This window comes from Dendroctonus ponderosae, unplaced genomic scaffold (genome assembly GCF_020466585.1).
Source record: "Dendroctonus ponderosae isolate FM_Combo_2020 unplaced genomic scaffold, Dpon_F_20191213v2 Dpon_F_20191213_1, whole genome shotgun sequence".
NCBI lineage: Eukaryota > Metazoa > Arthropoda > Insecta > Coleoptera > Curculionidae > Dendroctonus > Dendroctonus ponderosae.
The window spans coordinates 6848104-6863531 of NW_026017110.1; the positions used below are offsets into that span (position 1 = coordinate 6848104).

Genomic DNA, 15428 nt, shown 5'->3' on the forward strand with positions numbered 1-15428 from the left:
ATGGCGATTTTTTTAAAATTTCTTATCAGAAAGTCTCGAAGCGAAAACAAGGTTCTTTTAAATCAAACGGCAAAAATTGAGGAAGAGTGCGCTTCGAATTGAAGTTTTTTGTTAAACTAGAGTGTGGTTTTGTCTTTCTGAGGAAGGCAAGAGCAGGTCCGTTTATGGCCTGCATTTTGAGAAACATTTTTGGGAAAATTTCTTATCAGATAGTCTCGATTGAAATACAAGGTTAAATCAAAATGCAAAAATTGAGGAAAATACCGATACAAATACATGTTTCTTTTTTAAATCCTGTCAGGTTCTCGCTATAGAACAAATACAAGAGCACGTATGTACCTGTTCTCGTGTAGAGCGGTAATTTTTTTGCCTGAAAGTCTAGAAGAGAAAACAAGATTTTTTAAATCAAACGGCAAAAACTGAAGAAAAGAGTGACTCGAATGCAAGTTTCTTGCTAAAGTGGAGTGTGGTTTTATCTTTCTGAGTAAGGCAAGAGCAGGTCCGGACATGGCTTCAATGTTGAGTGGCAGTTTTTTGAAAATTTCTTATCAGAAAGTCTCGAAGCGAAAGCAAGGTTATTTTAAACCCAACGGCAAAAATTGAGGAAAATGCGCTTCGAATTGAAGTTTTTTGCTAAACTAGAGTGTGGTTGTGTCTTTCTGAGGAAGGCAAGAGCAGGTCCGTTTATGGCCTGATATTTGAGTAATATTTTTGGAAAAATTTCTTGTCCGATAGTCTCGATTGAAATACAAGGTTAAATCAAAAGGCAAAAATTGAGAAAAATACCGATACAAATACATGTTTCTTTTTTAAATACTGTCAGGTTCTCTATATAACGAATACAAGAGCAGGTATGTACCTGTTCTCGTGTTGGGCGGCTACTTTTTGTCTGAAAGTCTCGAAGAGAAAAAAATGGTTTTTTTAAACAAATGGCGAAAACTGAGGAAAAGAGTGACTCGAATGCAAGTTTCTTGCTAAAGTGGAGTGACTCGAATGCAAGTTTCTTGCTAAAGTGGAGTGACGTTTTATCTTTCTGCAGATGGCAAGAGCAGGTCCGTATCTTGCTTCAATGTGGAGTGGCAGTTTTTTGACAATTGAGGAAAACACCGATTCGAAAGCAAGTTTTTGTGCAAGATAGAGTAAGATTTTCTTTCTCCAAGTAAGTCAAGAGCATCAAAACATTTTTTGTGAACGATTGGCGCTATTGATGGAAATGTTGGGACACCGTATATGTTCACCATTTGGAGCTATTAGCTTAATTTGTAATTTGAATATGCAAATTTATTAGGCAGGGTCATCGAGTGCCGCACTTCATGCATAATAACTGTATTTTTTATGTAAGTGTAAAGTTCCAGTATTTTAGCTCGACCGCTTTAAATAGCTCGAAATGGTCGATTTTTTTGGGCCTCTAGAGTTTAGAGTGGTTTTTCTGCAATAAGTCGCTGCATTGTTTGATTCTTTACTATTCAAATGATTGAAGCGATAAAAATATTAGAAATTTTTCGACCTAAAGAAACTATCATGGATTAAAAAGCCAAAAGCCGCTGAACCAAATGTTGAATTATTTCGCTTTTCGAGCTTGTTGCAGATCTCGCTTCCTTGCGATTTTGAATCAAAAATGTTTTTACTGTTGTTAGTAATCAGTGGCATCCATTCAAATTATGTATGATAGTTGGAGCTAATTTTATGTTATTTATTGACAATCAGTTGGATTGGTTTTTGCGGATGTTTTCGCAGGAATCCTTGCAAGATAATGCCAGTTGAACGTGGGTTTATCTGGACTTTTTCCAGCTTTTCATGAATGAATCCGTTGATATCCGTGATGCATGTGAGTTGGTCGGTTGTAGTTCGCAGAACTGGGCATATTTTTGGATTAAGATCACTGTTTTGTGCGGAAGAGAGTGCGACCAAAATACATTTCTTGAAAATATTGACTGCTCTTTTACGGCAGGGGAAATTTTGGAGAATTTTCCTGCATAAGTCCCACCGTTAAAATCCCAACGCCTCTAACATTCTTAGTGCTGGAAAACCCATTTTTCCGGCTGAATTGAGTGGAAATGCTATTTTTAAATTAAATCACCTTCAACAATAGAATTTGCGGGGTTTTGATTATGAATTTAAGGTTTTTTAGCAAATTACTTTTTTAATCACAAGGCCTGATTTACTGGTGCTTTCAATACTTCAACAACACACTAAACCGTTGGTCAAAAATAGATTTTTGGGCCAAATCTATTGAAAAAATTCCGGGAGGAACAATTGTACTGAAGCTATTTTTACACGCAAATTTCTATTTTTTTGATGAAATTTTGGTGACAGTGAGCAATAACATGCTGTTTTCCAGGACACTGGAGTGGGAATACCCGTCACGTTGAAGGTGGATCCAGATGGATTCTACCTGTACTGGGTGGACCAAAATCATGAGGCAGACTTGCTGGATATCGCACACATTAAGGATACTCGTACTGGACGTTATGCCAGAATTCCCAAGGTTTGTCTTTAAGTTAATTTTCACAAGTATTTAGGTTTAACTTTTTTTAAATTAAATCCGTTTTATGTGCCCAAGATAAACAAAGTTCCAGTAGAAATGCAGTTGCAATTATCAGCAGCCAAGCGTTTAAACAGCAAAAACAAGCAAATGATGAGATTTTCCCATATTTTTGTCATATCGCGCTAATCAAAACAAATTAGAAATCCGGCAAGCTAAAATAAATAATCAGACGCTAAGCGTTCCCTTGGGCGAAATTCAATTTAAAAATAGTTACAAAGAAGGTACGTCTATAATTAGAAACGTTCATTACAGTGCATTTCCGAAGTGAACATTTCATATTTTCTTCTTTAATATCGGAGAAGTAAATTTCAAACTGTTACTTACTTGCAGCATCTTTAGACTCAAGCGTTTTCTAAAAATGGTAAAAATTTTAAATTGCTTTGAGCTTTTGTTTGGAATATGCGAATTTTTATAGGAGAGAGCGCAGTTGGGACAGAATGTCCATTTTGAGACCGACATTTGTCAAGCTGGAAATTTAGTCAGCGTCAAGTATTGGATGATGGCTAAAGATGGTGAAATTTTCGAATTGCTGCCTGCTTCAGTTTGGAAGATACGATTTTTCAAGTGAGAGAGCGCAATTGGGTAAAAAGATCCATTTTGAAACCGATATTTGCCAAAGCTGGTATCAGGTCGATTTTTATGAAACTTTCCGAATTATTAGCACTAAGTATGTTCTAAAGATGCTGCGAAATTTGAATTACTGCCTACTTTAGTTTGGAAAAAGTGAATTTTTAAGTGAGAGAGTGCAGTTAGGCAAGAACATCCATTTTCAGACCAATATTTGCCAAGCTGGAAAAAATTTGACAACTCAGAGATTTTTGTGAAACTTTCAGCATCTTTAGAGTCGATGGTTTCCTAAATATGGTGAAAATTTGGAGCTCATACGTGTTTTAAATTTTACGCCCCTAATTTTTAAGTTATGGATCGCAGTTAGATAAGAACATACATTTTGACACCAATATTTGCAAAGCTCCAAAAATTCTGGCATCCGGGCGATTTGTCTGAAACCTTCAGCATTCTTATTATCAAGTATTGGCTAAAAATGGTAATCATTTCAAATTACTGGCTGCTTTAGTTTGGAAAACGCGAATTTTTAAGGGAGAAACTCAGTTAGGCAAGAACATGCATTTCGACACCGATATTCGCCAAGCTGGAAAAAATCTGCCATATTAGCGATTTTTTTGAAACTTTGAGGATTCTTAGGATCAAGCATCGTCTGAATATTGGGAAAATGTAAAATTGCTGCGTTCATTAGTTTGGAAGATGCGAACTTTTATACGTGACAGCGTAATTGGGTAAGAACGTCCATTTTGGGACCCATATTTGTCAAGCTGAAACAAATCTGGCATGCGGGCGATTTTTAGGAAAAGCCCACTACATGTAGAGTCAACTGTCGTCTAAAAATCGGGAGATTTTCAACCTCGTATCTGCTGTAGATTTTACGACAGGAATTTTTAAGTTAGAGAGCGTAGTTTGGTAAGAACATCCATTTTGACACCGATATTAGCCAAGCAAAAAAAAATCTCACATCCGGTTTATTTTTATGAAACTTTCAGCGTTATTAGCATCAAGTATCTTCTAAAGATGGTAAAAATTTGCTGTTACTTGACTTGGTTCGAAAGATGCGAATTTTTAAGTGATAAGTGCAATTCAGTAAGACCTCTTCGGTCTCTCGTGATCTGTTGAAGATTTTTAAGTTGTTAAACTATTGGCAATCAAAATTTGGTTCTGATATTTCGCTAGCACGCAGAGCAGGCATCTTCAGAGGCTGTTGCACCTCAGAGCAATCTCACTATTCATAGATTGAATTTCATCCAAGAGAATGCAAGAGGTTGAACGTCCGCAACATGAAATAAAAAATTTACTGCCCTTAAAACTCAAATATATTTTTATCGGAAAATGTGTTATTTTGCTTCATATAATGTTATTGCTCTTGGGCGAACCGTACTAAAAGGTGTTTTGACGGTAAAGTGACATAAAACGGGTTTTATGACCAGTTAACATGGATATCAATGATCGTTCCGTCATAGATCCAGCTTAAGTACGTCGTTATTCCTACTTTAGACGATCTATTGGTTCAATAAATTATCGAAAATATGTGAAATTGCAAACTGGTCGTGTAAATTTTAGTTTAAATAAATTCATCCAAATATTTGTTTTCTCAATGAAACTCTTGCAATATTTTGCAACTTTTTGGTTAAACAAAGCTGCGCTTCTGTCTATTAGTTGATTTTCAAGTAAAGCTCGTAAAGCTCGATGGTAAAGTCAGTTTTGCCACTAAAAATTGCGTTTTGTCCTCTGAGCCGCAAAATATCCCTCGAACAGTTGGCAAACTATGCACAGCACAATAGCTTCCACCGGAAAATGGAAATGGAAAACGCTTTGGCAGAAAGCTCGCCTTATCTCCTCATTTCATGTGTTCAGTATTTACATATTGTTCGAATGATGGTACAGCCTATTTGGGTGTCGCCTTTGTTTTCGCATGGTTGCAACCGGTTTATTCGCCTTTTAAAATCCTATAATTATATCAGTGCGAACCGCACTCACTAGCAATCAATAACATTATAAATTGATCGTATTGATTTGAGAAAGGCTTCTTATAGTGTTATCATAGGCATCGTTATTGCTGCAAATCAAGATTTATCTGTAGCAGACTTTTGTTTGACGAGAATTGGGGAAGTAAGCAGATAAACCGGAGAAACTTTAGACTCTAATTATAATCCGTGCGCTGAGTAATTAAGGCCTAATCATTGTTCTTATTCGGGTTTCCTGCAGCTCTAAAAATAGGTCAGGAGGAAAATCCCGAAATAACATCGCGTGTACCATATTTGTACTAATTTAAATTTTCGCGCGCGTCCGCCCTAAAGCAATTAGAAGTTTTCTCTTCCAGTTTTCCTGGCCTTGGGCAACGCCTTTTCCCGACCCTTTTCGACGTGACGTTCGACATGTTGAGTGGATTGTTTTCCTTCGGATTAATTTCTTCTGATAGTTTGCCCACATTGATAAATTAAGAAGCGTAGCTCGGCTATACCTTAAGGTAATGTGTGTACCTTGAGAATTGATCGTTTGTCTGCTTGTCTCATTCATATTCTTTCCGGTTAACTTCAGCCTTCAATTTTCAGTGTTAATATCGGATGGTTATTTTGCTGACTTCTAAATGGCTAAGGATTTCATGCCCATCGTTATTCGTTTGAACATTTGATGATTTTTGAATAATTAGACTGTCGTTGAAAGGAATTTGCCATTGAATTGGAATTGGACCACATTCCTATCGACGACAGTCTAATTCCTAGAAAATCATCAATTCTTGACGAAATATGATTAGAAAGTGATTTTTTCGTTATAGTAAAATATTGCTGATGATGCCCCAAATGCAAACTTCCTTTGGTTTTTCTTAAAATGTTTGCACGACGGTCTGATAAAATGTTTCTAGTTTTCACCTCAGCTCTCTACTTCCCGCGCTTAATCCTTTCTTTTTCTTTCGAGATTTTTAGTCGGAACTCACTCATCTCGTGTCTTGGTTTTGTTACCGAAGAAAGTTGGTTGCTTTCAGCATTTGACGCTTTTAGTATTTCGGTTGGGAAATGTTGAAGAAAATTAATGTTTTTTGCAAGTTCCTGCAGTTGAAGAAGAATATTTGAGGAGCCCCCTTTTTTGTAAGCCTGAAGAAAAATTGTATTTCACAATTCACATTTTTGCCATCAGTAAGCTGAGAATCAAAAAATGCTGAATGTTTCATAATGTACAGATTTTTGTTGGGTAAATGTCGCTCACAAAATGGACCGTTCCACCCAACCGCGCTTTCTCCCTTAAACATTCGCTCCTTCCAAACTAAAGCAAGTAGCTAATGAAATTTTCACCATCTTCAGACCACACTTGGTGCATAAAATGCTGAGTTTCATAAAAATTTCCTGAATGCCAGATTTTTTCCAGCTTGGTGACTGTCAGTCTCAAAATGGACCGTTACTCAAGTGCGCGCTCTCCTTTGAAAATTCCCGTCATTCAAACTGAACCATTCAGAAACTTCAAATTTTTACTGTCTATAGAAGAGACGTGGTGCTAATAACGCTGAAAGTTCCGTAAAAATCTGGGGAATGCCAGTTTTTTTTCAGCTTGGCAAATATCGGTTTCAAAATAGATATACGAAATTAAGTGCGCTATCTCGTTTAAAACTTTGCGTCACCCACACTAAGGCATGCAAAAAATTTAAATTTTCAGAATCGTTAGAAGATACTCGGGGCTACTAACGCTGAAAGTTTCATAACAATCGCCCATATGCCAGATTTTTCCCAGCTTAGCAAATATCGGTTTCAAAACGGATCTTCGTACTCGAGTGCGCTGTCGCCTTTAAAAATTTGGTGCCCCCAAACTAAAGCTTGTAGAAACATGATATTTTCACTATCTCTAGCAGAGACTAGAAGCGAATAATTCGGAAAATTTGATAAAAATCTCCCAGATGGAAACATTTATTGGATCTTGGCAAGTATCAGTCTCCAAATGGATCATCTATCCCACGTGCGTTCTCTCCTTTTAAAATTGACATCATCCACACAAAAGCACGTAAAAATTTGAAATTTTCACCAGCTTTAGAAGACACTTGATGCTATAAATAATAACATATATAAAAAAGTTTCATAAAAATCTTCTCAAGTGCAAGATTTTTTCCAGTTGGACAAAAATCGATCTCAAAATGGCTATTCGTACCCAAATGCGCCCTCTCCTTTGAAAATTTACCTCGCCCAAAATATAGCATCCAGAAATCTAAAATTTCCCACATCTTTAGAAGACACTTGATGCTAGGAATGCTGAAAGTTTCAGATTAATTCCCCAGATGCCAGAACTTGTCCAACTTGCAAATATCAGTCTCAAAATAGATGTTCTGTCCCATAAGCGCAAACTCCCCTCGTCCAAACTAAAGCAGTTAGAAATTTAAAAGTTTCACCATTCTCAGAAGATATTTGGTGCTAATAATACTGAAAGTTTCACAAAAATCGCCCGCAGACTAGAGTTTTTCCACTCTGGTAATTATCGGTTTCAAAAAGGATCGATCTAACCGCGCTGTTTCTCTTAAAAATTCGCTTCTTCCCAACTCAAGCAAGTAGCTACATCGAATTTGGCCTCTTTTTCACTTTTTCAAATTTGCATCATCTTTAGAAGACACCCGATTTTACATACGTACAGATTGTCATAAAAATCAGCTGTAAACCTAATTTTTACGAGCTTAGTAAATAACAGTCTCAAAATGGATTTTCTCGCCACTATTTTTGCTGCTAGTAGTCACATAGAAAAACATGAGTATTTTTGTCAAAATCGCGTCAAAATGTTTAGAAAAATGTTCCCTTTCAGCTGCAAGATGACAAACTTGCGAAAAAAAGCAAATTTTTGCTATAAAAAGCAAAATTCATCTGATTCAAAATATGAAAATGTTTACCAATGAACAGTTTTGAAAAACAGCAACAAATTCGCAGCGAAAATACAAAGATACATATGGAAATCCCATGTAAAAGTAGAAATAAACCAGGCGAAAAAACACGTGCACAGATTTGTCCCAAAGCATTTATGTAAATGTTCAGCGTCGAAATGCGTGGGGGCCCGACAGTTGAAATAGAAAGTTCTTGTTGCACTGTACGAAACTTTCATTGAACTTGTAATAGATTGAAGAAAGAAGAAATTGCTAAAATATCTGCAGAAAATTGGCCAAAAAACCTGTCAATATTTGTTTAGTTTTGAGACGAATTGAACCAATAAATCCTGTAAACTGCCACCCACTGTCATATTAAAAAGGTGGGCTACTATAATCATCGATGTGTTCGGCCCACATTTATTGACGCCCAAAACTTATTGCACTTACCGAGCTAATCTTTAGGGAACATGAAAATTTGTGGGACGGCGCGACGCCGCCGTCACGTAAAAATGGATTAATTAGACGCTCGTCGTCTATATTTAGACGATGAATCGCGTGCCGCACGTTTTTTTCTTCTCTTCTCAGTATCTTCTTTTATTTCACTTGTTTCCTAATGATTTGTCTGAATCTGATTGTTTATCGCATCGTTGTCAGACATCGATTAGAATCATTGCTATCAATTCAGTCAAAGAACACGAGGATTTTGAGTTTTGTTTTCTTTGAAGAAACTCACTCAAATTTATCTTCGATGTTGAAACGATTGGATAACTACTTCATTATTTTGTACGTTTGTGACATTTCAACATGCGGTGTTCTATATTGATGGCTTCTTCCGGTTATGTTAAATATTTGTCAAATTTCCAATTGATTCCAGTTTGTCTTCACTTTTATATCAGTTTACTTCACTTTTTTTGTTTTCGCTTGTTTTAAAATTAATTCTGATTTTTAAATTGTTATTTTATCCGGTTGCATGAATCAACATATCGATCGTTGTGCAATTTCCCTGTTCAAAGTCTTAAATTGGTGGAAACAATTCAGTTTTGCTCTTTTTCTCGACTAAACCCATTGACTTCAGAAGGACTGCAGAAATATGCTTCATTTTGCTGTTAGAAATTGTCATGGATGTGCATTTTGTACTCTGCTCGTTCATTTTAACGCGTCTAGCATCAAAACGCTCTTATCTCGGCCGCTTATGCTCTTCCAACTTCCCGGAACGTGACAAAAAAGGAAAATCCACTACAAGTTTTAAATGGAGATTTTCCCCTAATGGCACCTGTGAAAGCCCTTGTTCATGGGGAAAATTAATTAAAACTTCAAAGCGCGATATCAGCTTTTCTATGATACGATGCTGAAAATTTTTTAAATGCCCAGATTTTACATAATGTACTTAAATAATGACGGCTTTTGGCTTAATTAAATAAAATATACCTATAATATAGGGCAAGCTTCAGGAGTGTTATTTTGAGGCTAAACCCAGCTGATAAGTGCTAATAGGCGCAAAATCGGCCGGGGGTGCCTGATATTATCAGAGCTTTTTAAATTTGTTGATTTTTTTTGTGGAGGATTGCGAGAATTATTAAACATTAACGAAGGTATTCGAAAAACTTAGATGCTAATAGGAACGATAAACACGGACCGAACAGAGGAAAATCATACCGATTCTCCAATCACGGTTGTTTGTGCATCTATTAGCATACATTTAAGATTATTTATTTAGGCGCTGCTGACTACTCCTAGCAAATTAAATAATTTGTTGAATTATTTATTTTTCTCGAAAATGCCTATAGAAACGTGGTCCACATCAATTTCCTATCGGCATTAAAGCCAAGTATTTTCACAGTCCAAGTCGATTTTGGCTCGGCGTTTGTTTGAACGATTCTCCTCCGTCCAATTTATCAAATATTGAAATAAGAAATTACGGCCGAAGTTTATACCTTTCGACCATCTCGGACAGCTGAAATATCTTTATTTACTTCGAAACTTTGCTTTTCCGAGCCAATTTCGATCCTGCTCTGCACACAACTCACTGTTTTATCAAACTGGACTCTATAGCATTTTATTCATGGGTTTAAGCCTGAAATTTCAATCTTTTATTTGATTTGAGTGTTTCTGTTGTTAATCTTCCACAAATATTTAAAGTTTTTTGTTGAAAACTAAATTTTTATAAAATGTTAGAGAATTCGTACCCGGGTAGATCTGAAAAAATTAACGTTAAATCAATTATAAATTCGGGTCGTCCAAACTAAAGCAGGTAGACATTTCAAAATTTAGCCATCGTTCGAAGATACTTGATGGTAAAAATTCTGAGTTTTATTAAAATTGTCCGGGCGTGAGATTTTTACCAGCTTGGGAAACTTTGGTCTGAAAATGATCGTTCTTACTCAATTGCGCTCTCTTCCTTAAAAACCCGGTTCTTGCAACCTGAAGCAAGCAGCAATTTAAAATTTTCACCATCGTTAAACGAGACTACGGAAATTTTTTTGGGAGTTTCATAAAAATCGCCCAGATGCTCGAATTTTTCCAGCTTGGCAAATACCATCCTCAAAATGGTTGATCTTACCCAACTACGCGCTCAGGCCCTTAAAAATTCACATCTTTCATTCCAAAGCAAATAGTGATTTGGAATTTTCACCTGCGTCATAAAACATATTTGGCTAAAAATTCTGAAATTTTGTAAAAATTGTGCCTATGAGAGATTTTTTTCAGCTTGAGAAACATCGGTCTTAAAATAGATGAAATATCTCAATTGCGCTCTCTTCCTTAAAAAATCGCAGCTTGCAAACTGAAGCACTTAGACATTTTCACCATCGTTAAACGAGACTTTATGCTAAACGTTTGCAAAGTTTGATAAAAATCGGGCAGATGATCCATGGTTTTCAAGCTTGGCAAATATCATTCTCAAAATGGTTGATCTTACCCAACTGAGCACTGGCTCTTCAAAATTCAGATCTTTCATACCAAAGCAACTACTGATTTGGAATTTTTCCCTGCTTTATCGAACATATTTGGCTAAAGATTGGGAAAGTTTGGTAACAATCGCCAGGTCGAGATATTTTTTCCAGCTTTGCAATCATCGGTCTTAAAATGCATGTCATACCTCAATTGCGCCCTCTTCCTTTGAAATTTGCATCTTGCAAACTGAAGCAAGCAGCATTTTGAAATTTCCACCATCGTTAAAGGAAACTTCACTCAAAAAATTTTGAAAGTTTCATAAAAATGGTCCGAACGCCAAATTATTTCTAGCTTGGCAAATATCGGTCTTAAAATCGATCTTTCCACCCAGCCGCGCTGTTTCTTTTAAAAATTCGCTTGTTCCAAACTAAAGCCAGTAGTAATTTGAAAATTTTAGCATCTAACTAGAACACTTGTGGCTATAAATACTGAAAGTTTTATCCAAATTGTCGGGTTGGCAGTTTTTTTTCAGTCTGGAAAACACGGGTCTCAAAATTAATATTCTTACCCAACTGTGTTCTCGGCCACTAAAATTCATATCTTCCAAACTAAATCAAGTAGCTACTTGAAATTTTCACTATCGTTAGAAGAAACGTAATGCTAATAATGCCGGCATTTGTACAAAAATTGCCCCAGATCCTGATTTAGCAAATGTCGGCCTCAAAATGGATGTTTTTACCTAACTTACTGCGCTCTCTCCTTTAAAAATGGTCATCTCGCAAACTACCCTAAGAAGCGATTTCAAAATGTTCCCACCTATAGAGCGCACCTGGTGCTAATAACCCTGAAAGTTTCATAAAAATGGCGCAGATGGTCGATTTTTTCCAGCTTGGCAAATATCATTCTCAAAACGATTATTCTTAGCCAACTGCGATCTGGCTCTTAAAAATTCAGATCTTTCATACCAAAGCAAATACTGATTTGGAATTTCTACCTTCTTTATAGAACATATTTGGCTAAATATTGGGAAAGTTTGGTAAAAATGGCCTGGCCGAGATATTTTTTCCAGCATTACAAACATGGGTCTTAAAATGGATGTCATATCCCAATTGCGCTCTCTTTCTTAAAAAATTGCATCTTGCAAACTTAAGCAGGCTGCAATTTAAAATTTCCACCATCGTTAAAGGAAACTTTACTCTAAAAATTTTGAGAGTTTCATAAAAATGGTCCGAACGCCAAATTATTTCCAGCTCGGTCTCAAAATCCTATCGGTCTCAAAATCGATCTTTCTACCCAGCCGCGCTGTTTCTTTTAAAAATTCGCTACTACCAAACTAAAGCAATAGTGATTTGAAAATTTAGCATCTATCTAGAACACCTGTGGCTATAAATACTGAAAGTTTGATGCAAATTGCCAAGCTGGAAGTTTTTTTTTCAGTCTGGAAAACATGGGTCTCAAAATGAATATTCTTATCCAACTGTGTTCTCGGCCATTAAAATTTGTATCTTCCGAACTAAACCAAGTAGCTACTTGAAATTTTCACTATCGTTAGACAAAACGTGATGCTAATAACTAACCCCAGTCTCCCAAACTAACGTATGAAGCAATTTGAAAATTTCCCCACCTATAGAGCGCACTTGATGCTAATAACTCTGAAAGTTTCATAAAAAGCGCCCAGATGCTCGATTTTTACGAGCTTAGCAAATATCGATCTCAAAATGACCGTTTAGACATTATTTCTGCTGCTCGAAGCTAGATCCCGATTTCGTTTTTTTGCCGCCGCACTAAATAAATTTAAATGCACATGTGTACGGTCATTCATGGCTTTTTCAATTATTTTGAGCAACCATTATTCTCTTTATCGTCTATGCTTTAGAAGAACACTTCGACTATAAATTTGCAGATAACTTTAAAAACCCTCGATGATTCTTTTGTCCGAAGATTCCGTTTTTTTTTTATTTCAGGCATTTTTTGTTAGGAATAATACAAACTCACGTTTGAATTGTCGGCAATTAAATCAATTTTGAGTCTTTTTTCGCCGAAATGTAAGAACTAATTTGGTCGCAGATCGATTTTTTACCGAGTTTGGCGACTTCTGTCCCGTTTATTTTCATTTTGTATAAAAAATTTGCTGGTACCTAATCGTTTATTATTAAAGTCCACTGATTGCGTTCCTGTCCATATATTTTTTTTGAATAATAGATAGGAATTCTTACTAAGACAAAGTCAACACCCACGTCTCTGATGCCACGGAACTAATTGGCCTTCTGACTGTAAAATCACAAGATATGGTCGAAACCGTCTAATTTCGCATGTAAAACTCGTTCGCAGTTCGAGGAAAATAAAATTGCGGTTCAAACTATGTGACCGAAAACGACGATTCGAAATGCATTTTGCATTCGAAAAATGTACCTTCTATTAAAATCGTACGCTTTACATACCTGATAGAGTGCGGTGAATGAATGAATTACTCAATGCTTTTTGTGTGTGTGTTTGAGTGTTTGCAGAGACTTCAACACGTTATTTGGCCGAAATAAAGTCAATAAGGAAATGACTTTCTGGCAAAATACTGCCAAGGCTGTTTATGCGACTTGGACTATTTGCCAGATATTTATCGCATCGTAGAAACAACAGATTTATCTGTTTGCCCACAAACAGAGCGATTCATAGAGATGGAACTTGATAAGACTGTAACGAATTCAATAACATCAAGAAACAAAACTGCTTGGAGCTGTTTTCGAGCTTGTTAAATCACAATCTCCTGCTTGCATGTAAACAATCCGCGCCGCAAAAGGAGAAAAGCAGATAGAAGGTAAAACCAGAGGCTCAGATGGAAAACCATTATAGCGCTCAGATAATGGCCCTTCCAAAGCCTTTCATTTGCTCTAAATGAACTTCTAAATATAGACCATAATTTAGAATGTTGCGTAATTATTTTCTGCGGTTTGTGTCCCCAAAAATCGAGCAAAACAGCCTTTTGATAAAGTTGCCTATTTTATATTCATATACAGGGGAATCTCCAATGTTTTGACGCGTGCATCAATCACTAATGTTCGGTTCAGTTTTTGTCTTTCGTATTTTCCCCCGTGCATTTTTCATGAGCTAACTTGGGAGAAGAAGCCGGGTAGCAGGTGGGGTGAAAGCGAAGTGAACTGAATCAATATTAATAGATCCTTAACTCTTGTCGACGTTGCAAATTCGTTAAGTGCAGAAGGACGTTTTACTTTGAACTCGGTAGGAAAATTAATTGCCTTTCCCACCTCTTTCCGATTGCTTAATGGCCTTAAAAGGTCCGATGTTGGTGCCGATGCAATTAATCAATCAATGTGTGTTGCGCCAGATCATTTCTATGATCCAATATATCTCCAAATCAACACTTTGGTACAAGTTTTTCATGCATTTCTTCCAGGCTTGTGTTCCCAGTGTCATGGTCAATATGTGTCCAAATGAAACTGTTTCCAAATCGAATACTCATGATGAAACCGGAGCTGTTTTTCTGGACTTTGCAGGAAACGGAAATGGGATAGTGGACGATCACGGTTCAAACTTGGGGTTGGAGTCGTCCCCTGAAATGGCACTGGAAATAATCACTGCCACCCCGAAGAAGCAACATTTCGGGCTTGTTTAGCTTAATGGCAAGTTTCCGCTTGTAATTGAGTTAAGCCAAGCTGCAGCCATCGGGCAACTTGTTTATTCCTGCTGAATTTCCAGGAAAAACACATTTATTTGTTGTTATATTCGGCTTAAATTGATGGTTTATGACGGCATTTGCAACTAATTTTCTACTTTTCAAGTGTGGATTTGGTGAGAATAATTGGCAATTTTAGATTCCAAACGCGAAATATTTTGTTATAGAGTGAATTTTCACCATTGTATTTTAGGTTGGCGGGGACAATTGTTACTTTGAGGCTACAAAAATTGCATAGTTTACGATAGAATGAATTCAGGCGAGGTTTTATCGATTAGATTTCAAGATGTAAAAAATGAATTTAGTGGAAATTTGGTGGAAGCAACTGTTATAAGATTATTATGCATATAAGAAAGTGTTTGCCGTTATCTAATTTTAAAAGGTTATTCGATTCATTCGATAAGATCTTTATCTCATAGCAGTTAAAGATTTTCGAGCTTCAAATAACAACTTTTGCGCTTAAAACGCAGCAACTACTTCCATCAAATTCACAATATCCACCTGTTGTTTCCACTCAGCAATGTCCTGCTGTATTATAAGCACTTTTTCAGTATTTTTGCTTGGTTGCAGGATGCTAAACTGCGCCCAATCGTCACCATGGGCTCGCAGGATACGTTGGAAGAGAAAACGGTCACAGTGGTGACTGCCCACGATTTTGTCAATGTGAACTTCATCAATTTCTGCTGCACAAAGAAGGAAATCGCTCAACTGTGGACGGACGCCCTGCTATCACTCGCTTACAATCTGAACCAGGTTAATGGGGCCGCCCTCATGCATCTACGGAAGGCGTATACGAAATTGACCCTTCAGACTGATAAAAGTGGCAAAATCCCTGTTAAAAAGTAAGTTTTTGCGGTAAATTGTTTGGTCAAAGGTTGACAGATTCTCTACTCAAA

General features: G+C 36.7%; 1 protein-coding gene across 6 annotated transcripts in view; it reads left to right on the forward strand.

Annotated features, from left to right (window-relative positions):
* The window catches only part of LOC109539926 (1-phosphatidylinositol 4,5-bisphosphate phosphodiesterase classes I and II), a 46105-nt gene that overhangs the window by 5493 nt on the left and 25184 nt on the right, over window positions 1-15428 (forward strand). For all 6 annotated transcript variants that reach the window (XR_007282553.1, XR_007282554.1, XR_007282555.1 and 3 more), the window contains exons 2-3: window positions 2342-2488; window positions 15103-15374. Coding sequence is in view for 3 of the 6 variants with exons in the window: in XM_048670816.1 (XP_048526773.1) it covers window positions 2342-2488; window positions 15103-15374 (419 nt within the window). In the remaining 3 variants the exon portion in view is untranslated. The remainder of the gene's footprint in view (window positions 1-2341; window positions 2489-15102; window positions 15375-15428) is intronic.